Below are 27,697 nucleotides of genomic sequence, written 5' to 3' on the forward strand. Positions count from 1 at the left end.
TAAAATGTATATGATGGGAAATTTCATTTCCACTGATCATTCATATTCTATATACCACAGAATTAAATAAAATGTACAATCTATTTTGCAATGTAAAAAATGGCAAAAACAAAACAAAAAAAAACAAAAAAAATCCACTACAAAAATATTTTTGTTGAAAATCAGTCAAGTTGTAAACAAACATGGTGGAGGTGGCATCACATTGACTGAGAGTGACAATTATAAATGGCTGAGGCAAAGGTCACTCATCCCGCAGGAACCGTCCAAGTGAACAACAGGCAACGTGACGATGAGCACAAAGAGCTCGCTCCTCTCCCAAGGCTGGAGGCCACAAATGTGAGAGACAAAGGCCATACTGAGGTCTCATTTACAGCAAGTGATTCAGATATATACAGTACATAATCTCTTTACATACACTCTAATAGGCATGCTTTTATAACATTTACTGTAAATGTTCAAATTAAGTGCCGTAAATAATATACAGGACTTAAGTGTAAGGTTTTTAAACATATTTTAAAATTACACAAACATATGGAAACATAATACATTCTGAGAAAGCAAGAACAATGGATAAAACAAAAATATTGTAAGCGTAGCAGTGTCCCCCATCCTTCTGTGTTAACAGTAAACAAATTCTGCTTTTCCCAAACAAGCTTTATCTTAAAATAAACAACAATCTTGCCCAAAGATGTACTTTAAAAAAAAACTAGATATTGCTTTCTGTAGGCGTAAAAAGCAGGATTGATATGGATTTAACATTCAATAATCTTGAGCAAAAAAAAAAGAGGCTGACCTGAAATACTTCCTGTTTTCATTCTACCTCTTTGAAATTGACAGTGTCAATTAAAATAGTGTAGTGCCATCAAATGGTTGACAGTGTAATTCCCAAAATAAACAAAGCAGAACAAAATAGTTGGAAACTGTTCCAAAAAAAATTGCGAAATATAGCACCGGGAATCCAGAATCCATGACTGGGGCTCACTTGTCTGCATCCTTCATTTCCGAAAAAGAAGGCAAACTATTGATGCTACTCTTTACTAAAACGCAAACATTGAAGTCGTTTATGTTTAATTGTAAATGTCATGAAATCACAAGTAATTGAATATGGTTCCTTACTGTACCCAATGTGAAACGAACCACGACCGTAACATCAAGGTACGCAACAAACCGTGATTTTAGCTGAACCGTTCCACCCCTATATATACAATGTGAGCCGTGTTGAAAAGAAGTTTGACACCTCTGCTGTTGTCAACTATCTTTAACCTCTTTTCTTTAATATCTTTTCCCTCAGTCTAAAGGGAAATCGCAGGGATTCCGAAGCCACGCCTTGGCAGTCCGGTAGATAGACAGGAAGTGTTTGTAACGCGGGGCGCAACCCAGCCAAGCGTCGCCAAAGTGTTCCGAGCCCGTAAAAAGAAAGTCTCCGTCTCCGGACTTCACGCCGCAGTGGAGGTGGGCGCGGATAACACCGCGCCATGATGGGATGGCCCCGGACGATCCAGGAGTGATCGCCTGGTGCTCGAACACGCCACTACGCTGCCAGTGGACCTTCACCGCCAACACTTCCACCAGTGAGATCTGACGATCACGATTATGAAGCACGTCCTTGATGAAGCCTCGAACTACTAGAAGAACACAAAGATGTTGGAATTATAAGTAAGTTTACTGACTGCTGGCTTTACTCTTTACATTTTTCCTCTGAATTATAACTATTAAAGTACATTTCAAGATTTATTCTATCAGTCTCGACAAAGATAGGCAGGCTGTCACAACAGAAGGAATATTTGTTGCTTGATTCATTTATTCAATCAGCCTCAAACAGAAGATACACAGATAAAACAGACATTTTCTGGGCAAACAAGCCAATCGAAAAGTCGTAGAGTGAAGCAACAGCTTATAAAGCCTCCTCCCTTTTTCCCTTTACAAAATATATTTCAGCAAAATAAATAATAACCACAACACGCAAACACATGATTCATCATCTCAAGTCATGAAGAGAAACAACAACAACAAAAAAATTTTTTTTAAACATAACAAAAACAAACATCTTTCGCAAAACAATTTTGAAGTCTGTGGCCACTCTTACAGCAGCACAGCCCTCCCTCTCAGAGATCCGATGGCCTGCGAAATAACCAACACTGGGTCTAACCTGCCTCCGTGCAGCTTTATCCATCCATAAATGTCTTTTCCAGTTTGGAAAATACAGCCCTTGATATTATTGTGTGTGACTTGACATTCTATTTATCATCTGGATATAATTCTGTTCATTTTGAGGTGATGCTGGTGCTGTTCGTTCATACGTACTCACCAAAGTCGCTGTTGCAGACGGCCATCAGAAGCTCCGTATCGTTGCATGGGCGACATGAAGCTGTGGGCAAAACATGAGAAATTGGTTTCATTGTATGAAAACGGTTTTCCCTGACTAGTAGCCTTTGAGGTTATCCATCACCTATTGTCAAACCTATACATATGGAAAGGTATGAATTTTTTTTGGGGGGGGAATGGGCCATCCAATTGACAGTGATGGATCGAGTGTCATGTCCCCGCATGTAGCCTAACGTCTGCCTCATCCCGCCTCTTTTCAAACCCTCAACATCCCATACTGAGAAAGCCAAAGGTTAAATGAAGGAATGTTGTGTGCCCACCACATTATCCTCCACATCCCGACTTGCTGTTGGACTCCTATTGTACGAAGCTAATGCAATGACCCCCGTGCCGATGTGGGAGTCAACCACTCTGCCACTCCACAGCTGTGTATTCTCCACGGAGAATGACATCGTTTCACGTCGAGCTGGCCCGCACACATGGATCAATGGCGAGGAACATGACGAGGCATTTGTGGAATCTGCAAACTATTTGCAAACTCAATTCAGACTTTTGGCCCGCTGCCCTCCAGCCGCCCGGATGGTCTTGGCTCTCTGTGCTTTGTTGTCCAGGATGGGAAGCAGACAGCCAGACAAAACAGAAGGCTGACCAGCAGCTGCATCTTGCGGACATCGGGACTGAAATGTGGAAAAAAACAGCTGCTCCTTTTCAAAGACTTTCTTAAGTTTTAGCAAAAAAGCTTATGAACTAGTGGTAATGGACACCGATGTCCAAAAAGAGTTGTGAAGTCACAACCCTAAATTGTCTCTTTCCACTGAATTAAGTAGATTAATCTATCCGATTGCATTTTCATCCATCTCAGAGGGCGACCATTTTGTTCAGTGACGTCAATGTACTTTCAGATTCGCATTGTCAATGTCACCACCTGTTTTCTAGATTTGGTCATCATGTGACATTTGCAATGCGAGCCTGAGGGCATTTTGACATCAATAGACAAAATGAAGCACCCTGTGATGGATGAAAATGGATGGATTAATCTTCTTAATTCTTAATCCACAAATCAATGTCAATCAGTTTAGATTAGTTATCAGGAGAGCGCTGATATTAGTAGTTCTATGAAGAGGATAAAGAAAATGTGAATATAACTGCTGTTTTACTGACAAGGAATGACTGATTCTAGTGAAGAGAGAGAAACTCACTAGTGTGGTCCAGGCTGGGTGTTGCACTCCTGTTGGCCATCAGCTCGTATCTGAATCCCAGCCAACGTGGGCTCCGTGGTTCATCTCCCGGCAGGCTGGTCTGGACGTAGATGGCGGGCACGTGTGGCCCGTCTCCCCTGAAGCAGCTCACGCGCTCCACCCGCCCGCCGTCCGTCACCAGAGGTTCCAGTTTTCCGCCCCGTTCGATAAACAGGCTGGCGCCGCCGAAGCTCGGCGCCGGTTTGATGCAAAGCGTGCTGCGCCTGGCGGAGGAGGACAGGTTGGGCTCCAGGAGCACCCGCAGAGCTTGGCCCGGGTAGGCCCACCTGACGAAGCCTTCTGTGCAGCGCAGTCGCACCTGAAGGACCACTCTTGTGTCTATGCTGATTGGAAAACCACTGCATTGACAGGAAACATCAGTTCGGTCGGTCGGACCTCATTTTTTGGCAATCTAGATGACTGGAATCAGTTGTTTGTAGCCTATAGTAAAAAGTTAAAACAGCATTTTTGGCAAGCACATTCGTATTTTTTTAGATTACTACTGTGACATTATAAGTTAAAAATCACTAAAGCAATCATGCTATTACCAATATTTGTTTATATTCTAAATGAACAAAATGCGGAAAAAGTGATTATAACAATATGACATTCCATGTAATCCCCAAACTCGCACCTACCTTCCACTCCAGTTGCACAAGTCAGCCGCACAAAAGTGCAGTTGTCGGCTCAGAATGGACACGACGACGAAGAGCACACTGGCAAACATGTCGAGCACGCACCAAAACATCCAGAGTCGGCGAGAGAGAAGAGCATGGCTGGATTGTGACGAGCCTCAACCATGAAATGCCTCTGCAAAAACGGACTCGGCTCATTATATTATGTGGGGCGCGTTCACGTGGTCTACATGCGCGCGCATATATGCATAGACAATTGATCGAAATCAGTGTTATGCTGGGATTTGCACGAGTTTGATGGCATTTATTGACTATACCAAGAATGAGTTGTTTGGATGGAGATAAGTCTAAATCTTACATTTTGAATACAGTAGCCTGTGAAAGAATCTTTTAGTTGAATTTGTTTTGACATTTCAAATAGTTATTTGATAGTCGTCATTAGTACAAATTACTATGACTACACATTAATATTAAATAGTTATTAAAAAGAATTGGTTTATACGTCTCTGATGTGCTGTTTCTAAATAATTGTAGTTTTTGTACGATTATCCAATCAATAAACTGGAAATAATGGTTTATAGCAATGGCAGCATTAATAAAATGACCATCTATAAGTGATGACAAAGACTTGCAAGAAACAAAAATGATAGATTTGATGGTTTGTTGAATTTTTAATGTAATATAAGTTGAACTCATAAATGTACATACACTGCAAACAGAATTTGGCAATATTGTCATTTTGTTTAGGGGACAAAAACATAGACAGAGATCTTCTCCTGAGATCAATAACACACAGTTTCATTTTAAATCCATTAAAAATAAAATAAATGCGTTTTGTCTGATCAGTCATTTCTTTTTTAAGAATGGAACACATCATGTACATTATGTTAGATAGTGTAGAGATGAAAGTATGTGCCTCTTCCATCTTTAAAAAAACATAAATAAAAAAATTAATAAAATAAAACACAACAACACAGATTTCACGTTTTTGTGTATCATCTTCTGACACTTTATTCATACATGAATAATTTGTAACTCGAAACGAGAACGTTTCCCTGTGTTTGCAGCTTCATCTAGCGGCCAGCTGACAAAACGCCAGTTTTCCCCTCACGTGCTTGGCGGGGTTGCAAAGGCACAAAATTGAGGCGATGACACAAACAACCACCTGCAAATATGTCGAGTGTGAGGTTTCATACAATATTGATATGTGTATAAATATAAACATGTATTCATGTTGGACTAACCTCAGGCTCATATCAAAGGCTTATTATGCAAAACGAAAACAACAAAACAAAACAACACATGTCGCTATAGTGGCGTCCTCTTGTGGAGGCAAATGTGGAACACAAGTCATTGCAAAGGCCCGCAAGCCAAATAATGAAATAATGTCGGGTATGAGAAATTACTGTAGTCCTATATCTGCATGAGATTATTTATTTTTAGCAGTACAATTTCAAAACAACAACAATAAGAAGAAAAAACAACAGTTTAACCTGGTCATTTAGATTATGCTATAGCCTATGTACATGACAGATTACGTCGAAAGTTAATGTAATGATTTTTTTTCTTTTTTATTGCTCCAGATATGGTTCTGGAGAAGTGAGTTTCTAAACATCTCTTAATAAATTCGTTTCTATTATTAACATTTAGGCAAAAGCAAAGCCAGACAAAATATAGTCTAGGTTTTTGATACAGATTTTTTTTTTTTAACGAACAAGAATGCAGCCGACGTGGTGAAAAAAATGTTTGTCATACAAATATTCGCCTCCATAAATGCCATTTTTCATCGGGTGACCGTGCATGTGAAAATAGTGATTATGAAATACTTTTCCAGCGCTAAAAAAAAAAAGGTCAGAGTGAAGGCCCGCGTAAACCTCCACAATGAATACATTTTTTTTGTTAATGTCGACTCGGGTCGAAGCTTAAAAAAAAAAAAAAAAAAAGTTAAGGCTTAAAATTCTGCTTATAACACATGACAGGAAAAATGGTTTATAATGTGCATCTTTCTAATTTATTCCAAACAAATTTTAAACAGAACCTCGCCACATTTTCAACATGAATACTGCAGCTCTGCACGCGCGTGAATAAATATCAAAGTACTTCAGATTGAGAGCAGCGACATATGGAGCATAAAAAGCATGCAAAATGCAATTTAGCTCAAACTTGGCTTAATTATTTCTGGTGCACAGCGTTACTTAGACCCATTTTAATGATCTGAAATGCTTAAAATACACAGTGAAGCTAGTAAAGTGAAACAAAAATTACACATGTGGCTTCGTGTATTGACAGCCAAAACGTCTACAATGCATTCTAAAATTGGCCAACGTTATAATGTGCAAAAAAAAACAAAAAAAAACAAAAACACTATGTTCCTCTTTAATCATATACAATAATTATCTTTTGTAAGAATTAAATACTGGTTTGAAAGCTCTATTTAAAAATATATATATATATTAGCACATGATGACAGTAGCTTAATTGTTAGTAGCTTTGTTAACTGGCCACAACATTAGGTAAACCTGCACAATACAAAATAATTGACACTATTGGATGGGCCAAAAGTAGGGATAAACTAAATTAACTTTTATTTAAGTGCTTAAAAACAATGACAAAATAATTTAAGTCAAAGAAAGGGGATTCTATTGACCAGGCATTGAGGTAAAGAAGGCATAATAATAATAATAATAATAATAATAATAATAATAATAATAATAATAATAATAATTCTAAGCAAAGGGGGTCTGAGGGAAGAAAGGATGGGAGAGGAAGTAACGAAGGCATGAATGAAAATAGGGTGGACAGATAGAAAAGAAGTATAAATCAGATCTGAGTTGGAAGGACATAAGGGTGGAAGACAGAAAAGCGGGTTTAACTGAATGAAATGAATGAGGGAGGCAGAACATACATTAAGGCTACTGTACATGCAAGCCAGTGTGACAGATGGATGTCAGGAAGGTAGGAAGGAAGGCGGGGGTTGGGGGTTGTGGGGGGGTAAAGAGGTCAGGAAGTAAATTATCAGGGAAAAAAGATGGGCGAAGGGAAATAATGGCAGCAAAAATGTCAGAAAGGAAAGAGGGAATGTAAGAACCAAAGGTCGGTGGAAAAAGTTTCAGCGAAGGAACAATGAAATCAAGGAACCAAAACATGAATATAAAAGCATCCATAAGCGAAGGAACTTTAGGAAGGAATAATGTAAGTAAGGAAGAAAGGAAGGAAGACTGAAAAGAAAGTTGAGGACACATATACATAAAAACGTGGATCTGATGGAAGAAAGGGCTTTTCGTGCTTTGCTACGTCTAATATAAAAACTGTGGTTTGCTGCCACCTTGCGGCATCTCCAAGAATCTACGGACCTTTTACCCACATTAGGCTCACTCTTTATGCTTAGTTTTTCAGTGGTCAAGTCACAATGACCATTTTATAGTTAGACTTCCTCGTTTAGCTATTTGGTACAAAATATTAGGAACAGTATATAGTTGTATAATCATGATGGTACCCTACTGCTGTCAGTTGCAATCCAAATTGCAACTCCCAACTTTGGTATTGTGCATGTGTACCTAATAAAGTGACCCACATCACTTCTGAGTCGTGTCTGAAAAGTCTGTCACAAAAGAGAGATTTCAAATCCACACTACATGGAAATGGGAAATGTTGTCTGCCAGGGACTGTCAGATGTGCAGGTCATTGAGTAGCTGAGAATTGCCCTGCCACAATTTTCACCTCTTATCGCGCCCTGAATGAAGAAAAGGACACAGGATCCCTTTGTGGACACGCTGCTTGATCGTCCCGCCCGCATTGAAGGGGTATTCTCCTTCTTTGGGTTTGAAATCCAGCGAGGCCTCCAGATACGAGTTTAATTCCTTCCGTAACGCAAAACACTTTCCCATGTCGGGCGTTGAAATGAATAGAAATACCAATAAGCTCATTCAACCCCTCCCCACAGAAAACAAAAACAAAAAAACAAGAAATTACGGTATGTAAAGTGTTTCTCAAGAAGGAAAATACAATTATATTCTATTGTACTTTGTAAAAACATATACATTATTTAATAGAATGTTAAAATTCAACTCTTTGTGCATAACGAACAATTCTTTGTGACTCCTTCTGGCGCATACAACGTGGCCACTGGAGACAGTATAATAAGCAGATAAATACAGAAATTTCAAAACTACTGTACGTGTGACATAAGCTGCAGTAATAGTAGTACTCGTATTTTGTATAATGAAGTCGTATTTCGTATAATGAATATATGCCTGCTAGTTTTGCTACACTATTGCTACGCCATTGGTGAATTAGATAGCCGTTGCTTATAATGTTAAAACATCTCCAGACAAATGCTATTCCTTAGCATGTCTATAGCATTTTGTATTGTTTGTTAGCATTAAGCATAACAATTACCTACGGTTGTTTTAAAAACAAAAGGTATACATATGTATTTTTTTGTTTTATGTTTAGCTTGACAGCAAACTTTAGCTGGGAGTGGCATTGAAGTCTTTTTTTTTTTTTTTTTTTAAGAATTGTTGATTATCTGCCAAATTGCTGCTCTCAAATTTTTGCTCACAAGTCGGGAAAAAAAAAAATATATATATATATATATATATATATATATATATATATACATATATATATATATATATATATATATATATATATATATATATATATATATATATACATATACTCCAAACGACAGCTTGTATTTGGAAAAACTCGTAGGTCTGGACATGTGTATCTGAAGGCACCATTATGCATTTTGCCACGCCAGTCCTGGAACTTTTCTGACGCACCTCATATGCGTCTCTCTCATCTTTTACCTCGAAAAAACCCTTTGTCGGTGTAGTTCTCTCTAACGGTGACGGTGAGCAGGTTCATGGTGACATCCGTGACGATCACAGTGTCCATGTTGGTGAAACGAGGGGTCCACGAGGAGCCGGGGGGCATGGGGGGACACACCACCCCGAGTTCTTCTCCCGTCATTATCGGCAGGTTTCTGTTTTTGTCGCGTTGCTTCAGAACCGCCAGGTAATGAGTCCTGTCTCCTTGGTCCGGACAGGTGTAGCCCATGCCCAAGTGCTCACTGCTGGACCTGGGCGTAATGGTGGTCTCCTCTTGGAACCTTCTGGTCAGCTGGGCCAGGCTGGGGTCGGAAGCTCCTCTGTCGTGAGGTAAGCGTCTGGACATTTTGGGAGCGGGTTCGGGTTCTGCGCTTTCATTGTCATGCCGGTCGTAATGAAGACGCAATTTGGGCTTGCGTCCTCTTTTTTTGGGACCTGCTGCTTGGTGAGAACTTGCTGCCGATCTGTGCCTTCTTTCTGGTTCCAGTGCTTGGCCGGCAACGCTCTCACCTCGGTTGACAGCGCTCGGGGGGAAGATGGTGGGGACCACGGCACGCAGACCCTCACGGGCCCTCGGCGTTATGACAGGCTCCGGGACCGGATAGGAGACCTGAACGGGAACTGGATCTCGTCTAAATTCATACGTTTTCTCTCTGGCTTTGGCCTGTGTGATGATGACAAAGGTACAGTAAATACAATTTAATTGAATTTAGGCAGTGATTATTTTGGATTTCACTCGAGGGAGCACACACTTTGAGAATCACTTCTGTAAACCCAAGTAAAGCTGATCTGTATCCCCAAGCAACAATTTTAGGTACTTTAGTTAAATTTAAAATGTGAAAAAATGATGAGATATTTAGACTCAATGAACAAACCTTCAAGAGAAACGTCTCGGGTTTGGGTCCTCGCTTTTTGGGCCCAAAAAGCTCTCTCTCACGCTCCCTTATGGACGAAAATTCATAAAAAATATTCATTAGAAAATATCTATAACAGCACATAATTGTCTTAGATTTATTGTTGGTTAGTTAGCTGCTTTGGTGAGGCTAAAGCTAGCTATCAATCAATCTATCAACTACCTATCCGCTAGCAGCTAGCAATCTAACTATGAGTTAGTGAGCTATCGAGCTAGCTAGCTGGCTCCTATAGCTAGCTCGCCGCCTATTAATCTAGCTACCAAATTTAATAATAATAATGATAATAATAATGATGATGATAATAATAATAATAATAATAATAATAATAATATAATGTTATATTGTTGGCTAGTTAGTGGTCTTGATAGTACTAAATCTATCTATTCCATAATAAAATTGAAATTAAAATAATGAATAGAACCTTTCTGGTATTCAATCACTGCTTAATTCATAAACTAACACTCTAGTCTCTGTTTTCTGTGTTTTGAAGTGAGACCAGGCCTCATCCCTGAATGTAGCTTTGGGCTCACCTCTCCTCAAAAGCTGCCAGCAGGCGCTCGTCCAAGATGTTCTCTTCTGGCTCCCATGTACTGTACCTGGAACAAGGAGTGGCATGTTATGGAGAACCGTCTCGATAGAAATCACCAACCAGACATGAGCATCCACTTGACCACCGTTTAACATTGTTAAACCACCACAATCACGTCACGATAAAGAATCCATCAATACTGTACAAAAACACAAAGGGGACATTTACGGGAAAAGCCCCCCACCAAACGTGTACGTATTTTAATCTATAAGTAGGCTTACAGATCTTTTTGTAAACCACCAACACAACAATATATCTAAAATTTAAAAAGAGTTAAAAAACAAACACATTGAAAAATAATACAAATAAATTGCATATAGCCACATGACATCCTGTCAATTCTGTAGATCCACATTTATTTGCCATGCTAACAGGGTAACATGAGGTGATGCTTTCAAATGTTGCCCAATATTTGAGGTCTCCACAGCAATATGCGATAATTCATTCTTCACTCTGAGAAACGTATTTTTAGACTACAGGTGTACAATACGGCACAACTGGTTCAGCTGGCATTTCAGACTGTTAATATTAAAATTATTCATTTGCGCAGATCACTCCGTACGGACATGTTTTGCAAGTCAAAGTTTGCTTTGACTAACAAATCAAGAGGATAGAAAAATACTGATGTAACGACCCTCTGAGAAAAATTTAAAATCTGATTACCGGTAGTTTAATAAAGAAACAGTTCCATTACCGATATAGTTGAAGTTGCAACTGACTTTGGAGGCCCTGGCCTGATTACGTTTACATGGCGACACACAGAGGCTGAAATCTGATTGGACCAAATATTTCTAACTTTCACACCCAAGCCAGGAAACATTACCCAAATAAAAGAAATGACTGCTGGTTATTAATTAATTTAATGTCATTGAACAAATATTAGTAGTCGGATTGTAAAATTAGGTCTGGTCAGGGCTCACCACTGCTTGTCTACAGTAAACACGGATCGGAAACATGGACGCAACAGCCTTGAACTGATATTTATGTAGTTCCGCTTGCCGCCACCCAGAGTCGCTGCCTCCTCCACAACCTTACGTCTTTGCAATGGAGAGAATTGTGTACTGTACTCACTTGTGAGACCAGCCCTTCCATTTCACCAGATATTCCCAACGACCCTGCGAACGACACATACACACGCGCACACATACAGGCACACAATCGGGTTATAAGAACCATCCGGTTCGTGCGTGTCGCCACTGCACAAACACAAGCTTGCGTAACAGGCGAAACCAAAAAAAAAGTATGGAGGCCCCGAAAAAATAAATAAATAAAGAAGCAGCAGCAGTAGCAACACCATACCCGTCTGATCCGTCGCTTGATGATGGACTCCGCGGCGAAGACGCTCTCCCCGACGGCAGACAGCTCCATGACAAGCCACTCGCTCACGCGCTATCCCCGGCGGCCTGGCGCTCTTTGCGCCCGCTACCCTGCGTCCTCCTTCGGCTGCTTAATTCCGCACATCCCATAATACGCAATCTGACATGGACGACAGGGGAGGGGAAGGAGAGGTGGGGGAGGGGGTGAAGTGGTGACGTAACGCGCTGTTGCCAGGCACCGCATTCGGCAGGGGCGGGCGGCGGCGGAGCTTGATTGGCCAGCTTGTTGCTACGGACTACGAGGGCGGGTCTGACTGCTGTGGAGCGGGTTGGAATGTGCGCAAGTGGTTGACTCGCTGCTGCTGCTTCCCGGGAGCCACAAGTCCCACCCGCAAACTTTTGAAAGGAAGATGTTTTTTAAAATTCTGTTCATTTTATTATTTTTATATTCATGAGTACCCCCAGTTCACACCAAAATTCCAATCCGAGCGTTAAATCTAAATAATTGATCAGTGGCAATAAAAGAGACCCTGCAGTGTGATAAAGGATAATGAAATGGTTTGTCTGCTTTGACTTTATTATATGTCATATGATGCGCTGTTTTTTTTAAACGCTTATATCTCAGTGCTTTTTTTTAAAAATAAAAATGCGCATTTTTATTTACTGTACGCACGCAGAATTATCCCTATTTTTAATTATGGTAAAATTACATAAAACAACGACACAAATTTTGCGTTTATCGTAAAAAAACGTGAACAAAAAAAAAGGGAAATAAACATATTTATTCAAATATCATTTCGATTTACTCCGTCTGTTTTTAAATCTGACACTCAGGCCGTTTGTTACCGCTTATGCTCTTTATTTCCTATCTAACTTGCGAATATTCAAATAAAATTTAAACCCAGAAAATTAATGTAACGTAAAAAAATAAAATAAAATAAAATAAAAAAACATTTTTTGTTCAAAATGGAGCAAATGACACTTTCTTCCCCCAATTTATAGCTCGTTAAACGGAAGCGATACATAAGTATTTTCTCGTATGAATTCAAGAAAAAAAATTATTATTATTTTTTTTCTAAATGACGTCTTGACAATATAACCAAACTCTCGATTAACTAAAGAGTTAAAATCACTGCTCATTTATATAATTTGACAGAACATAATGTACAGGTTCTGTATGTGACATTTGATGTCATCAGAAATGCATTTCAGGATAAAATTAACAAACAAAACATGTGAAGCACACAGGTTCTCATTGAGTCTTCGTTCTTCTTTCCTAACGTAAGAATGTTATTACATTCAAATAGCATATATTTGTTTCAGCATTGGAATGTGTTCATTTGTTTTTGTTTTTAGTTCATTAAAAATCAAACAAAACGAGATGATTTGATTCCATAGTGTATTATTAATTTAAAACGAACGCTGGTTATTATTATTATTATTATTATTATTATTATTATTATTATTATTATTATTATTATTATTATTATTATTATTATTATTATTATTATTATTATTATTCGTAACCATTTTCTGGATCATGTCAAACATTACCCAGTGATGATTAAAACGGAACGAGAGCCTTTTACATATGTTTGGAACGGCAGAATATGTAGGTCAAATTTCTAATATAAAAGAAACACAATTCAAACGTATATTAGTGTGTTCAAATATTCGACGTGACGTTGAACATTGAATTTTTGTTAGGTAATTTCCTCTTCTCTTGTTTCCATGCACGGCATTATAGATGTTACAATAGATGTGCCTCGGTTTATTTTCAAATAAACAGGCCGAGTTATCTTTTATTATGTCCTTTCGCGAATATTCAAAAATATGAATTTGTAAAATAAAAATTAAAACGTTAACTAAAGCCCGTCCTGTTTCTTTCTTTCTTTCTTTCTTTCTTTCTTTCTTTCTTTCTTTCTTTCTTTCTTTCTTTCTTTCTTTCTTTCTTTCTTTCTTTCTTTCTTTCTTTCTTTCTTTCTTTCTTTCTTTCTTTCCCTCGTTGTCATTATTATTATTATTCCCCAACCTAAAAAAAATTAAAGCAGCAGAATGCATAGCATGCATGTAATTTTAATCACAAATTTCGGTTCTCTTGATGCGGACATGAGCAAAGGGGAAGCTGCATACACGAAACAGAAGCAGAAGAGGAACGCACTTTTGCTGCACTGATGGACCCCACGGGCGTGGACTGAAGGGACGCGAGGTGGAACCGCGTGTAAACACCAGTCAGAGCAGCGGCATGCAAAGGTTGCGGCTCGCAAGCACACGCACGCTGGCATCTCCATATTTGGAGGCAAGTCGACGTGCACGCGGGCGAGCGAGGAGCCGCAATGGCGCCTGACGTGGCGTAGTGCAAAAAAAAAAAAAACACAGCTAGCTCTCGCGCCATTGGCTCTGTGGTTTCTGGGCAACTATACTGCACGCTGCCGCTCTACGCGTGCAGGCGACATTTTCTTTTGCAGCGCTCAAAATGAGAGGAAAGACCTGCATCACGTTGCAGAAGGCTGCCGGTGCACGATTTTTATGGTTTTATGAGAAAGCATTTCAAATTTAAGGCTTGGTTGTGAGCAACGTTGCCTGCTGTGTATAATGGAACATGCACTTATGAATCATACCGAGGTGTCTCTAATATTTTAACATTATAGAATGTTCTGCACTGCACCAATAGCTATTGTTCAAGTGTCAGTTACAGTGAGCATTATTGTAAGAAGAATATACATTTCTAACGTGATTTTTCCTTTTGCGTTTAAAATGATTCTACAGTGCAGATAATATTAATATCACATCCGACGAAAAAGCCTACCTAATGTTATGGCCAGTATAGTTATTTGCACATTTAAACGAGGCCAATGTGGCCCAAAATGTTGTTGAACCTGGTTGTGACCGGTTCCGGTGCAATCTAAGCAGGTAGGCCTCATGCGAGGTCTGACGATAAAGCGGAATGTGAAACATCACACTTGCTCTATAAATATGTCTGGCCGTTGCAGTTCGATCTTGTGCGCACACACAGGCACACACGGGTCCTCTATGTGCACAAGCGGGTCACATGACCGAGACAATAAAGTTATGCTGCCGATAAGCCTCCTGTGCAAAAAAAGCAACGGGAGAGACACGCGTGACCTGCATGAAAGTGCATGTGATCTGTTTCGAAAATCCCCTCTTTTGCACATTGCATCAGCTCAGATTCACACCACAAGATCACAAACACGTTTTTTTTATTGTGGAGATTTTATGAGCTTGGGCGATTTGAGACTATATTTTTCGACTGTCAGAATTGCTGCGTCATGGTGATTAAAAAAAGGAACATAAGAGAACAGTGAAGTGAACCTTGGGCCAGCGCACTCAAGCGTGCCCGAGGAAACATATTTGAAATGTCACTGGCTTGTTTTGACACTCCTTCCTGTAATCTTGCTTGTTGCCCTTTATAGAGCAAGGAACCATATTTGGTCAGTCAAACTGGATGTCTCACTGTAGGCAGCACAAATATGTGATTTCGGATTTCTCCCAGTTAGCAAGGAAAGACAAAGTTCTGCTATACTGATACTTTTGATTTTGTGATTTATTACAATAATTTTCAACTGCTGAAAAATTTCAACTCTTTCAGTGTGTGTCAGGTAATGGTAATAAATTAATTACATGACAGTGCCACTGCACCCAATAGGTTGATGCAATGTAGAGATAAATCTTAAGAATGCATGCAGGTGACATTTGTGCAGGATTGTTTTTGATAATGTGAATCATTTTTGCAGTTCACAGCTTTGTATAGCAAAATCCAAACTGAAAGCACAAATCACTTGTCATTCTCAAAGTGAGATACGGTTAGTGTACATTTCAGTTGTATGTACTGAAGGACAGTTCTTTAGGTACCATTTTTATTTAACTTGATCCTTTAATACAATTTAAATGAATCCTTATACGTAAGTGCAGTTTCTGAATTTTCCTGTGCAGGTTTCTAAACAAACATACTAGTGTTGAAATTATGTCTAATGTTGCCTTGGCTTACAATAATATTGTATACTTATCAAGGGCGTCTGTGAGGTTGCAGGCCCAAAAGCAGGGAAACAAGGCAGGATTGCACTCAAAACAGGACTTTAATAAGAACAAAAAGGGAAGCAAACAACTATGGAACCAAAAAAGTATACAAAATCAACAAAATATGCAAAGACTGAGAATGATTAATAGCATTAAACTGTTTTGCATCATGGACATTTTGCTGATTTTTTTGGGCCGCAGCCACACTTCAGCTCGGGCATGAGTTCCTCCCATCCATGTTATACACATTTGTAAGTTAGGTAATGTTTATTAGTAGCTGGTAGCTAGCGCCTCTCGTGGGGGTGTGGAAATCCCCACAACAACCCAGTGGGAAATATTCCAACCACCAGAGGTTTTAAGCAGCTCTATTTTCAGGGTTCAAACTTGTAGCAAAAGTTGCTAGACGAAGTAACATCCGTTTTTCCATGCAGTATGATTTTTGAAGTCTCTATTTATAGTAGCTGACATTTTTTTTTAATCATTCAAATTTGGCAGGGTTGTGAATGCCACTCTTATCAGTGGTGTGTCAAATTTGCAAGACATATTCATGTTCACTTTACAGGGACATTAAATAGCACGTGTTAAGAAATAAAGACCCAAGTGTCACGATAGGAACTTTGCTTTCTTTATTGTGAAAGTGTGCCAACAGCATTAAACCAACAGAATCCCTCGCCAACCTTATGACAACCAAGTGCAAGAACGGATCAACAAATTAAAGCAAAACAAAACAAAAAAGACAAAAGAGAATCAAAAGTAGCAACTGGACACATTGAAACATTTGTTAAATGATTACTTGCAGCTTCTTCCGCAACAAATTCAATAAATATGCTCGCTTCCGGTTCATTCTTCTAGGTTTTTAGCATTCTTATACTGGTTTTGCATTCAGTGTGCGTATAGAAGTTGATTCCCTCTGTACATCCAACGGATTTTCAACATTTGCATTCTAAGTAGCATAAACAAAACAGCTAGTGCTCACTATAAATTGCGTTCAACTGTGTATGCCAAAGCTTTGATGAGTCACATTTCATGGGTAATTAGCAACCCCCTAACAAACAGCAGTCACATGCTTTTTTTTTTAGATCACAAAATATTCAGAAGCTTGAACAACGAACTGAGATGAACAGTGTTTCATATTTGGTGGTCATACATTTGTTATATGACACTCTTTGACGGAACAGTACCTGTCTGAATTTGCGTACGTCCATGTCACATTTCCATCACAAGATGGTCGAGTGTGTTGAACAAAAACGGGTAATAACAAGGGACATATCATTTCCTGGATAAATGATCAATTAGTTGCTTCAAAACACAATGAATCATCTCCCATTTCCACACAATCAACCAAATTCATAGCGATTAATTGATTATAATGCCTATGACTGAATCGAGTCAAAAATCTACGAAAATGACCTCAACAAGAGCCGAAATTTGTCACCTAATAATGAGGGCAAATTACAATAATTGACTGGTGGTGGTGGGGGGTGTAATTAAGTGCTTTCAATTTGATCTTTGATCTCTATTGACCCAACAAGTTCCTCCGTAATGCGCACCAAGCCTCGAATAATCCATCTAATTGATACAAAATACATATAAACCTTCAAACATCTGAGTTTACAAGTTTGGTACATGTATGAAACAACAGCATATAATCTTTTTTTTTTTTTTTTTTTTTTTAAGTGCAACACATCCCGTTAAAATGTATTCACTCAAATCCTCGAGGGCACTTGCTTGGCTACGTTTCGGAGTTACAGTATAAAAGATTGTATGAAACATATTAAATTTGAATTATAAATTATAACTTTGTATATATACAAAATCTCCATGTTTTTACAGTATGCACATATGGACAGATAGTTGCTTCCTTAGAAAGAAACGTACTCCTTGAAGGTTACAGTCAGACTGTTTGTTGTGACATCAGTGATGATGATATTTCCCATAAAAGGAGACATTCTTTTAGCAGGCGCCGCTTTTGTCTTCTTCTGCGTGTCCTCGCTTGCTGTGGGTGTGGGTGAGGGTTCAGGTTGGGGAGCAGGTGGAGTTTGGGCTTCAAGTTGGGGAGCAGGTTCAGGTTGGGGTTCAAGTTCATTATCAGGTTGGATTTCTGGCTGAGTCTGCCTCTTAGTCTTTGGGCAACTCAGATCCATGGGCTCCTCCTGGCCACCATAGTCCATCGCATATGTCGTGATTCGTCCGGTGCAGTGCAGGTCCATCGGTTTGTCCTGAGGCGGACTGAGCGCAGTGCTGGAAACGCCGAGGCTTCTGGAAGCCAACATAGTCTTGGAAACCCGGCGCTCATCCACAGGCTCGGTGAGTTTTCTCTTCCGGCTGCTGGGGTAGGATGGAATCCTGATGTGGTCCATAATTGTAGACGTGGGGACGTTGCCGTCAGCCGGCCAAGACGTCGGGGGCGAGCTGGCGGTCAGTTGCAGCGGTAGATCATCGGGTAGGTCCGCCTGACCCCGAGCAACCTCGGTGTTGTACTCCTCGGCCGTGCTCGGCGAAGGCTTGAAGAAATGTCTGTCCTTCGGGGAGCACTTTTGGGGGTGGTCTGCGGTGGGGAGGGAACTGCTGCTGCAGATCTCTTTGGGAATACCGTTCTCCACCATTTTGCTTCTGTTTTCCGACGGTTGGCCACTTTGGGTTTTCTCTCCGCTTGACGATTCCCCGTGTTTGCCCTTTGCTCCGTGAACCTTATTACTGTCCATGTACTTGCTCATGACAATAACAATACGTCCGTTCTTGTTTTTGTTCTTGATGATCTTCATTTTGCTGCTGACGGAGCTCGGGAGCGTGGCGTCCTTCGGATTAGGTTTCAGAGCTTGTTCACTTTCCGCGTCTTTGGGTGCAGGTTTTCTTACCTCCACTGCCAACTCTTTGACTTTACTCAAGCAGCCTGTGTCTTTGTCACGAACCCATTTCTGCTGCAGCGCCAGAGGCAGATTCCAGCCGGGGTTGGCAGGTTTACTGGCTGCTTCCTGAACTTTGACCACCTTCTTAAGCTTTGAAGCCTGAGCGTCGTACATATTTGGGTCAGGCTCGTAGTGGTGGTGCTTCTTGCTGTTGAGCTGGTAGATGTACTTCTTCTTGCTGTTGGCAAGCTGGTCAACAGGAAGCTCCTGGCTGCTGGGCTGGTACTGATGGTGCTTCTTGCTGTTCAGCTGGTATTGCTGAGGCTGGCAACGCTGGACCGGGACGGCATCGGACTTGGGGCTGTCTTCTACATCCGGAGAGGAGTCCTCGAAGCCTGCAGGGATACTTGATCTCCGGGCAAATGAGGGAACCTAAAGGAAAAGATCAGATACTTTAGTCTCCTATGTAAAAGTGGAAAAGAGGAGAGGAATTGTTGTCTTTATGAGCATATGGAAATGTTTTGGCCATCTCCAGTAGGATTGAACAAAAAACAATATTTCTACAAAGCTTTGCTGAGGAGTAGGTGTATGCAGACAGTACTTGGTCTACACTGTTTGACACTAACAAATAAAGTGCTTCACAATATATTTTTTTCCACTGTAGCAGTTTGGCCTTGGGCAATTTCATGAGTTATTACAGCCTTGCGAAAGCAACAAATCTAATGGTGATGTAAGACCTCTGCACAATACCCCACAAAAATCCATAGAGACTCAATTCTTTTGTCTCTGCCTTCAGAGGAAATGAATACACCGCATCCATGGAAGACTTCATGTCTTTAGCTAAGATAAAACGTTTTGGTAAAACATTGAAACACACACGGTAAAATAGAAAGACTGCACCATACCGGATCTATCCCACCCACCATCTCAGTCCTTTCTCCCTCCAGCACAGGCTGACCCCTCAGGCCCTCAGAAGGGCACTGCTGCGGAACGCTCAAGACCCTTTAGCTGTGACCTCAGGTCAGAGAAGTGCCACCAGACATGTCACGCTTGATCTCTGATTCCTGACCACGTCTGACTCCAGCTAAGGAGTAATGCTGCATAGCAATCAGCCTATATGTTCACATTTGCTTTATAGCAAGGTCCATTAAACCCTGAAAAGGAGACAAATTGAAGCACGACACAGCACTCGTTTCAGCCATTTTGTCCCGGGCTGAAACACTCAACAACATGCTGACTCACTAGTTCTAAATTGAGCATGGCCTAATAAACAATGAGTCAACTATAACCCTCACACAAAGCCAGACAGTATAAGAAAATAATTAACATTTGGATACAAAAAGCTCACACTTGCGTAACCTTGAGAAACAACCTGAGGACAAGCCAGATCAAGGATCTCTCTCCCCTCCTGTCTGTGTATAAAAAAATAAACTAAAAATAACAACGGCCATAATAACAGCAGCTCGAGAACACCTGACAGGAATTCCCCCCCCCCCCCCCCCCCCCCGCCCTCCTCCCCTCCTGTCTGGCCTCTCACTAAGACAGCGACGTGATGAAAATTACCTGCAGTAGAAGATGTTTTGGTTTGGGCCCCCGTTTACGATATCCCATCAGCTGCTCCTGTCTCTCCCTGTGAAAAACAAAGGATAATTATAGCTTCTCATGTCGCCTCTTATTAAACTGATATCCAATAAGAAATGGCATTTGAGATAGGCACCCATTTTCCTTCACCTATTCAAGGTCAAATGTGGAATTTGGCTATGAAAAGCCAACACGTGACCAAAGCAAAGCATTGTGGTCCTTATTTGCATCGCTCTCCATGGTAATCATCCCGGTCTGTATTCTCATTATCCTGCAGAAATTCAATTAAGGCTACAGCCAAGAGACTCTCTGCTTGTCTTTCAAACATCCTTCCTTCTGCCACTTCTCCACTATACACTCTCATAACTGTAATTAGGGTCATGAGGTACATGTCAAATGGGATAAATAAACATGAATAACCCCAAGGATGAATACAGGCTAATAGTTTAGCAGGGTGCATGTCAGCCAAAAGTAGAATGGGGATTTTGAAAGGAAATGGGAGGACAGAAAATGGATAATGCGGTTGTAATGGCAAGGCCACGATGAACTATAACTAACAGGAATAAACCTTGACTAATCACTGACTCGTAAATAACCAGGGGTGGATGAAGGCCGGCTAACGCAGGTCTCACCAGGCATGCTTCGGGTCTACAGATGTTCAAGACATCAAGGCTGCGATAATAAACAGTCGAGCGCGTTCCAAAAGCAAAATCCAACGAGGTGACCCCTATTCACAGAAGATTTGGCAATTACAGGCTCCCTTGTCGGATCCCCTCCCCCATCCTCTGGGAGCGGGGAGGATTCCGCACACACTGCACACAGGCAGCACTCCATGACCATCAGGACGGAGCCAGACGAACACATGCAGGCTGCAAGCGCTACAGTGCAAAAGCATGCGTGTCAATTAGCCCCTTCTAAAATGCAAATTCTGTTTTTTTGGTTTTTTTTTTTTTTTTTTTTTGCAGTGGGGCGTCTACGAGTCCTGCAGCCTGTATATGATGTTTGTGTGCATTAGTATTCATTATCGTTTAACTTCAATGCCTGGCTAAGGTTTGTGATTATTATGCAGACCTCCAACTGGGGTGCATTTTGCCCCAAAACTATACACCATGTGCATTCAGTTCACAGACATTAACGCCTCCTAGGAATGCTCACAGGTCATTTTATGACAATATTACAATACAGTGCTGACTTAATTAAACATGGTGGCAGATGTCAACTAACTTCACTTTTCATTCATAAATGTTTGCCAAAAATTATGCTTCAGCCTTTTTATTGTCACTCTCGGATGAAGGTTGGTGTCATATAAAACATACAACAAACTGAATTACACGTTGCATATTTAAAACAACATCGTTTTGAAGGCCACCTAGCTAAATGCTAATCAACAACGCAAAATCCATTAACATTCTAACGGTTAATGTTGATTGTCACGGTTTTAAAAGCAACACATTTATTTTAACATAAAAAATGGGGCAAATGACAAACATTACATCATTACATCTGAGTGAGTCTCTTACAGTAGTAGTGGAAGAAATCTATTCTTCGTTTGCGTCTGCATGACAGCAGAGTATTATACAGCCTCCTGGTGGCCAAAGCAGGCACAGCAGAAGGGGCAACACACTGAATTGGATTGCAGCATGAAATCACGACACACAAAATGTTCAATTCTTTAGAATATATAGTACAATATTATAGAGTGCTATTAAACCTAATTAAAAGGGGAACTGATTAATGCCATTGCCAATTTCATTGGGGAAAATTGATTTGTGAAACAAATAAATGAACAAACGAATTCAACCCATATCCCAAGGCACCACCATATTTATAAAAGCATACTCTACCCAATAAAGTGACTAGTGAGTGACTGTAGCTATTATAGCGTCTCTTGTAAGAAATATTCAAACAAATGATCTTGCAACATAATGTATGATAGCACTAATGTTTGCCACCCACATCTAATGTATCCTTGTTCAAGAAACTCTCACAGGCTCTTTTCCCAGGATACCAGCAGGTCAAGAGTGTGTATCCAAGCGATTGGAGTGTGGCCCCTCCCCCGTGCCCATATAAGGTCACGGTCGAGTTAGAAGAGGCCTCCACATTGAAAGTCCAGCACGAGTCTCACCTGTATTGAAATGCAACAAGGAGGCGCGGGTCAAGGATGTTTTCCTCTGGCTCCCATGTGTTGTATCTGCAGAGGAGGAGCCGAAATAACTGTCATTATGATGACGATCCAACGAAATCCCAACACCATTCCAGTTAATATATGTTCACTTTATACAGCCATTTAAACACAATTACGGGCGTCGCTCTGACTCAGTCTATATAACATGTTTGACAGCAAACAGTTAGTTAGGAAGAAGGTGACATAAACAAAAATTAGATCTGGTGTGTGTGGTGTCTCGCGCGCCAACATACAGTCGGCCATTTTAGCAGCACTGTCTCTCAAATTCGTTGGCAGAGCAGAAATAATTAAAACGGGATTACATGGCTGTGCCTACCCTCCCTTTTCCCCTCGCATAAATTAGTGAAGGCATCCACGGATGAAACACTTGCCCACATACACACACTGCAACCATGTAGGCTATGCCCTCACTAATTTGCATTATCCACATCTGAGTATGAACATGCAACATAAGACTTACTTGGGAGACCACCCCCGCCACTTGACCAGGTACTCAATCTTCCCCTGGTTGACAGAGAGATAGAAAAAAATATATATATATTTTTTCCCCGAGGCTTTAAACGCACCGTTGCAAAATCTGTGCCATTTTTTTCCCCATGCAAAAACGCGCCATGCAGTTTACCTTGCGAATGCGCTTTTTTTCGATGCCCTCCACCGCAAAGACGTGCTCCCCGGCGGCAGGGAGCTCCATTCTCGCCGCAATCCGACCTCAAGCGACTGGGGAGAGGAGCGAAAGCGATGTATGCAAGGAAGGGGGGGAAAGCCAGACAAGGCAGGCTGGTCGCGCTCACTCGCTGCTTGGTAGTTTTCCAGTGTGTATCCAAATCCAAAGTGTTATTCCCCTCCAGCTCGCGTAGTCCCTCCTTTGCACACTCCACGCACAGTCCTGGTAGTGTGCACTGCACAGAGAGACGGTCACAGCCGAGCCGTAGTGAACTGATCCAGTCGTGCAAGAGCTCGGGCTTTGGCGCATGACGTCAGGAGGGGAGGTGGAGACCTCTCCTGGTTGGGCTCCATCCCTTCTTCTTCGTGGACGTGTGGGAATTCAAATAAATCACTACGTTAAGTGTCACGGCACATATGCGCCACTGGTGTATTTCATGTCAAGAACCAAGGAGGAGGGGGGGTACAGTACGCCCTTCTCTAATGTGTTTGTGTATGTATGGACGGAAAATGTACGAGCAATGCGTGCAAGTGCTAACCACAAAAGAGGAGTGGTTTGTTCACAAGCAGGCAACATTTCAGATTTATTATTTGGAGAAATGACACTGCAATCGTGCTTTTAAGGACATCAGAAATGACAAATGGGAATTTGAGTGGGGGATTTTTTGAGGGGTGACTGTAACAAAAAGAACAAGGGAACTTCAGGGGCTATCTGCGCGCCCATGAGCACAATTTTACAAATGAGTGAATGATAAGCAAACCAATGATGATGCGTTCCTGGCTACGAACAATTCACGTGCTGTGTCGTTAAAAACGAATAACAAGTCATTGGTGAGCTTTTGAAAGGCGGGGATGAAGCACAGGTGTAATCCTTTTTTTTGTGCTTCAACAAAGCACAATTCTATTAAGGGAACTCTGAGTCCATTACAATTTACAATGAAACAACAGCAATATGTTCAATGCTACACGTAGACGAAACGTTATGTTGTGTTTGAAATTGTTTTGGAAAAAGACGCAGGCAATATGTGGGTGACTTTCAAGGGAGAATGTATAAATTATGTGAATTTCCAGTGCAATTGTGTTTTCACACCTCAAGACTTATCTTGTATGTATGTATTTGAAAATGGGGCTTTTGGTGTGATTTTCAGGTTCAATGTGACAATAATCAGAATAGGCATGAGTTGATTTCTATAGATGCTACTTTATGACAATATTGTAATTTTTAGACTCTCATGTAACCTTTTCAGTGTATATACTTGTAGGCCTATATTAGCAAATCAGCATTGTACCACTGTAAAAATAAGAGGTACTTATTTTTGTTTTGTTTTTAAGAAACATCAAGGTCACATATAGTAACAAAGGAGACAATTGAGAAAGTTCTCCTTTACTTTCATGCAGGTTGAGCGGTTTGTCATTATAGTTTTCAAATACATGTCCTGAGAAAAAGTAGGCTGGAGTCCAAAGATGAGTCTTTAGTGGTGAAAAATGGACTCCTTTCTTTTATTCATATTCTGTCAGTGTTGGCAGATTGCAGCTGCATGGAATTCTTCTTTTCATGCCCCCCCCCCTCACAAATGCACATGTTTGCCGTGTAGATTTGCTATCTCAAGACTTTGAACCCACTGGAACGGTTCGTCTTGTAGCTCTGACCTAGCCAGCATTGATTTACACTTTTTGTTCATATGATTTGACTCTGCGTCTCACCTTAAAAAAAATCCCAATGCCCTGTAATGCAGCACGGAGGCTTACATTTCGATCTGCTCACTGCACTGAGCAAATATAGGTCACACACACACACACCGATTGCGAGACAAGTGCCATGTCCTCTGGGCTCCTGCCGTTAATGTAACACGTTGCAAGACGACAAATCTTCAGCTTTTCAAGTTTCACACCACCATTATTAATCCCAGCCATTCATTTCCACTTTAATTTCGCCATCACATGATGAGCCAGAAATGTGCAAATTACCCATGTCAATTTTAAGTACATGATACTGTAGGTATTGGCTATACTACTCTTCTCAGTCTTGTGTTCTGTAACATAAACAAAACGGGGTGAAAAAAAAGAAAAGAAAGGGAAAAAAGAATAAGTAAGAACGTCAGTGGGGACCTGATTAAAAAATGCGGCTAAAAATGCACAACCTCTGCGCTTAAGTGATTATCCCCGTCCAAAAACACCCCCCCGAAAACACCACCGAGCTGTAGCGGACGAGTTTTTAATGTTTGAAAAAAAATAATTCAGCATCAAAAGGGTTAAAACGAAGCCTGTAAATCCGAGCTCCGGCGCGCGCATGCAAGCACGATCTACCGCTGCCCTGCCATATATGGTCATGCACAGAAAGCGGTCAAATACACAGTCGCACATCCTGTAATTCTCTACTTTTGCACCAGAAATCAACACAGGAGAGGCTTAAGACCCCTTTGGCAGCGAAATCGCTCGATTAAAACGTAGAATTTGTGCCCAATTACATTTTTCTCTTCCCCCCACCCCTCCCGCGGTGCCCTCCAGCCGCGGCCACGGAGCGCACACGCCCTGCTTCCCTAGCAACAGCAAAAAGAGACTCAGTGACAACCGGAGAAATTAAATTGGAGGTAAACACTTCAGCTTTGAACGTACAGCCTCTCTAAATGTGAATACATCATCTAAGAAAATACATACTAAAGCGTGAAGAAGAGGGAGGGGATAATGCCCCGTGTTTGCGGATTGGGTGTTAGTCACCGGCTATAATATTTAATTGCATCCGCCCAGTTGGGTAAACAACAGGGAATAGAAATTATTAAATGCATTCCCTTTTTAAATTGCGATCAACACACAAGGGCGTGTTGCACATCAACATAACAGGTCGATCTTTTTCTCCAGCAGGTGTGCGACTGTAGCGACCAAACTTCATGAGAAGTGGACACACCCAGGATCTTACAAAAGCAGTGTTTTATTATGTTAAGTCATGGGTAAATCGTTTCATAACTTTACAAAACTAGGACTGTCTGAGAATGAAAGCAATGTAGATTAGCCTATCTCTATTTAGGGATTTTTAAATAGAAGACCTATATTTCCTTAAAAAAAAGGTCACCATGGTTAAGGAGCAGACAATGAGTGAATGATTCCAAACACAGCAACTGGGATTTTACAATAGATCTTAAAAAGTCCACTAAGAACCCCCAACGTGATAAGGGAGTCAGAAATGATGAACATGCCCCTGTTATCATTATATAGGGACTTTTATACAATTGGCATATTTTTGTTCTCATGGCCAAAGCTGTGTCCAATGTTTTCAAAAAATCATTGACAGCGAAGCAGCTTAGGAAATGGAGTCAAATTTGGTGAAATCACAATTGCATAATGTAGAAAATATGAACTAATACCGTAACAAAAAAACAACAACCTGCATTTCTGCCTTCAGGATTCTGTAAATTGAATTCTGAGTTTTAAAAATAAAAAATACATTTTGGAAAATATTTAAAAACCTGCAAAGACTAAGCACTTTGTACAGAATTGTGGTTTTATAGCTTTAAACTGTTTTTCAACATTTCAGTTTTCCTTTTTTTTTTTTGGCCAAAATGGAGCCCAGTGAAGCACTTTGGAGTCGCTCCTCAACCATTTGTTCACATCTGCAGTTTTCCTCGAAAATACATCTTCTCTTCATATAGTTCACTAGTGTGGCCACTTTAGAGCGCCTTGTTGTCAGCCATGAGTGCATGCACATCACGGAATGAAGGTTGAAGAGCAAGGTAAAGAAAAAAAAAGTCTTATGTGACAGCCAGCATGTGGATAAGGGTTTCACACTGGTGTGACCATTTTAGAGTGCCTCATTGTTGTGGCAGGCAGGAGCTATTCCAACCACCATATGGCTTTAAGCAGATATTTTCTTGGCTCAAACATGCAGTTATGTGTGGGCATAAGATGCTAGAAGTAACATCCATTTTTTCAGGGCGAAGACATGCTCTTTGATTGACAGTTGAGCGCACTCAACAACCACACCCCCAGCATTTGAGAGTTGGCTTGATTTTTCCACAATTTTGAAGCCTCATTTGATTTACTTGGGAATTCATTCAAATGTGGAAATGTTGTTAACAAGTCATAGCATGTCAGTTATATTGATGTTGGCTTCACGGCGACTTTTAATGAGAGCACTCAGAGTTTTTTTGGCTTTCTTTTGGCACATCTTGACTTCCTTGCATAGGAGTTCCAAATGTGTCAGATTGTGAGGAAATGTCTTGTGCGCAGGTGTTAACATTGTCTTTTGAATTTAGATGTAGACTCGAGCTGGACGACTGTAAAACAAATTTTGGTCTTGTTCATTCTTTAAAAAAAAATAAAAATAATAATTAACGTGGCCTCTTGGTTGGGCTCATTGTCAGGTGGAATTCCCCCAAAGTTTTGCAAGTTTTCATCTTCCTTCTTGGCCAAAGTTGCAGTTTGAGTGAAACAAGAACATCAACAAAGCAATGTCAAAATGATGCTTTTACTACTATGCTTTAGAATGTTCTGGTGACATGCAATGTTGTTTTGCGTCAGACATTTCTTAAGAC

At 40.7% G+C, this 27,697-nt stretch overlaps 3 protein-coding genes across 3 annotated transcripts; all 3 read right to left on the bottom strand.

Annotated features, from left to right (window-relative positions):
- Window positions 1–239: 239 nt before the first annotated feature.
- LOC144026294 (meteorin-like protein) lies at window positions 240–4,345 on the bottom strand. The gene is made up of 4 exons (XM_077532885.1): window positions 4,202–4,345; window positions 3,525–3,922; window positions 2,309–2,368; window positions 240–1,625 (listed from the first exon to the last, which is right to left on the bottom strand). Exons 1-4 carry the CDS (start codon window positions 4,309–4,311, stop codon window positions 1,288–1,290), a joined length of 906 nt encoding a protein of 301 aa, XP_077389011.1. The 5' UTR covers window positions 4,312–4,345; the 3' UTR covers window positions 240–1,287.
- Window positions 4,346–6,186: 1,841 nt separating this feature from the next.
- Window positions 6,187–12,043, bottom strand: cbx8a (chromobox homolog 8a (Pc class homolog, Drosophila)). Its single transcript, XM_077532895.1, has 5 exons — window positions 11,836–12,043; window positions 11,608–11,651; window positions 10,478–10,543; window positions 9,909–9,975; window positions 6,187–9,697 (listed from the first exon to the last, which is right to left on the bottom strand). The coding sequence occupies exons 1-5, from the start codon at window positions 11,902–11,904 to the stop codon at window positions 9,002–9,004; spliced, it is 942 nt and encodes a 313-aa protein (XP_077389021.1). The 5' UTR covers window positions 11,905–12,043; the 3' UTR covers window positions 6,187–9,001.
- A 4,450-nt stretch (window positions 12,044–16,493) lies between these two features.
- On the bottom strand, window positions 16,494–23,545 carry cbx4 (chromobox homolog 4 (Pc class homolog, Drosophila)). The gene is made up of 5 exons (XM_077532904.1): window positions 23,128–23,545; window positions 22,966–23,009; window positions 22,446–22,511; window positions 20,303–20,369; window positions 16,494–19,171 (listed from the first exon to the last, which is right to left on the bottom strand). The coding sequence occupies exons 1-5, from the start codon at window positions 23,194–23,196 to the stop codon at window positions 17,753–17,755; spliced, it is 1,665 nt and encodes a 554-aa protein (XP_077389030.1). The 5' UTR covers window positions 23,197–23,545; the 3' UTR covers window positions 16,494–17,752.
- Window positions 23,546–27,697: the final 4,152 nt, after the last annotated feature.

Source organism: Festucalex cinctus, chromosome 1 (genome assembly GCF_051991245.1).
Source record: "Festucalex cinctus isolate MCC-2025b chromosome 1, RoL_Fcin_1.0, whole genome shotgun sequence".
In the NCBI taxonomy this organism is placed as follows: domain Eukaryota; kingdom Metazoa; phylum Chordata; class Actinopteri; order Syngnathiformes; family Syngnathidae; genus Festucalex; species Festucalex cinctus.

Excerpts from the sequence above, each read along its gene's own strand:
- cbx4 (XM_077532904.1), bottom strand. The coding sequence starts at position 23,196 with ATGGAGCTCCCTGCCGCCGGGGAGCACGTCTTTGCGGTGGAGGGCATC. Across the intron at positions 22,512-22,965 it reads TGGCGGGGGTGGTCTCCCAA|ATACAACACATGGGAGCCAG; the intron begins GTAAGTCTTATG and ends CCTCCTCTGCAG. Across the intron at positions 19,172-20,302 it reads CAAAACATCTTCTACTGCAG|GTTCCCTCATTTGCCCGGAG; the intron begins GTAATTTTCATC and ends CTTTTCCTTTAG.
- cbx8a (XM_077532895.1), bottom strand. The coding sequence starts at position 11,904 with ATGGAGCTGTCTGCCGTCGGGGAGAGCGTCTTCGCCGCGGAGTCCATC. Across the intron at positions 11,652-11,835 it reads TCAAGCGACGGATCAGACGG|GGTCGTTGGGAATATCTGGT; the intron begins GTATGGTGTTGC and ends TGTCGTTCGCAG. Across the intron at positions 9,698-9,908 it reads CCGAGACGTTTCTCTTGAAG|GCCAAAGCCAGAGAGAAAAC; the intron begins GTTTGTTCATTG and ends ATCATCACACAG.
- LOC144026294 (XM_077532885.1), bottom strand. The coding sequence starts at position 4,311 with ATGTTTTGGTGCGTGCTCGACATGTTTGCCAGTGTGCTCTTCGTCGTC. Across the intron at positions 2,369-3,524 it reads ACCCAGCCTGGACCACACTA|CTTCATGTCGCCCATGCAAC; the intron begins GTGAGTTTCTCT and ends TTTTGCCCACAG. Across the intron at positions 1,626-2,308 it reads CGTCTGCAACAGCGACTTTG|TAGTTCGAGGCTTCATCAAG; the intron begins GTGAGTACGTAT and ends GTGTTCTTCTAG.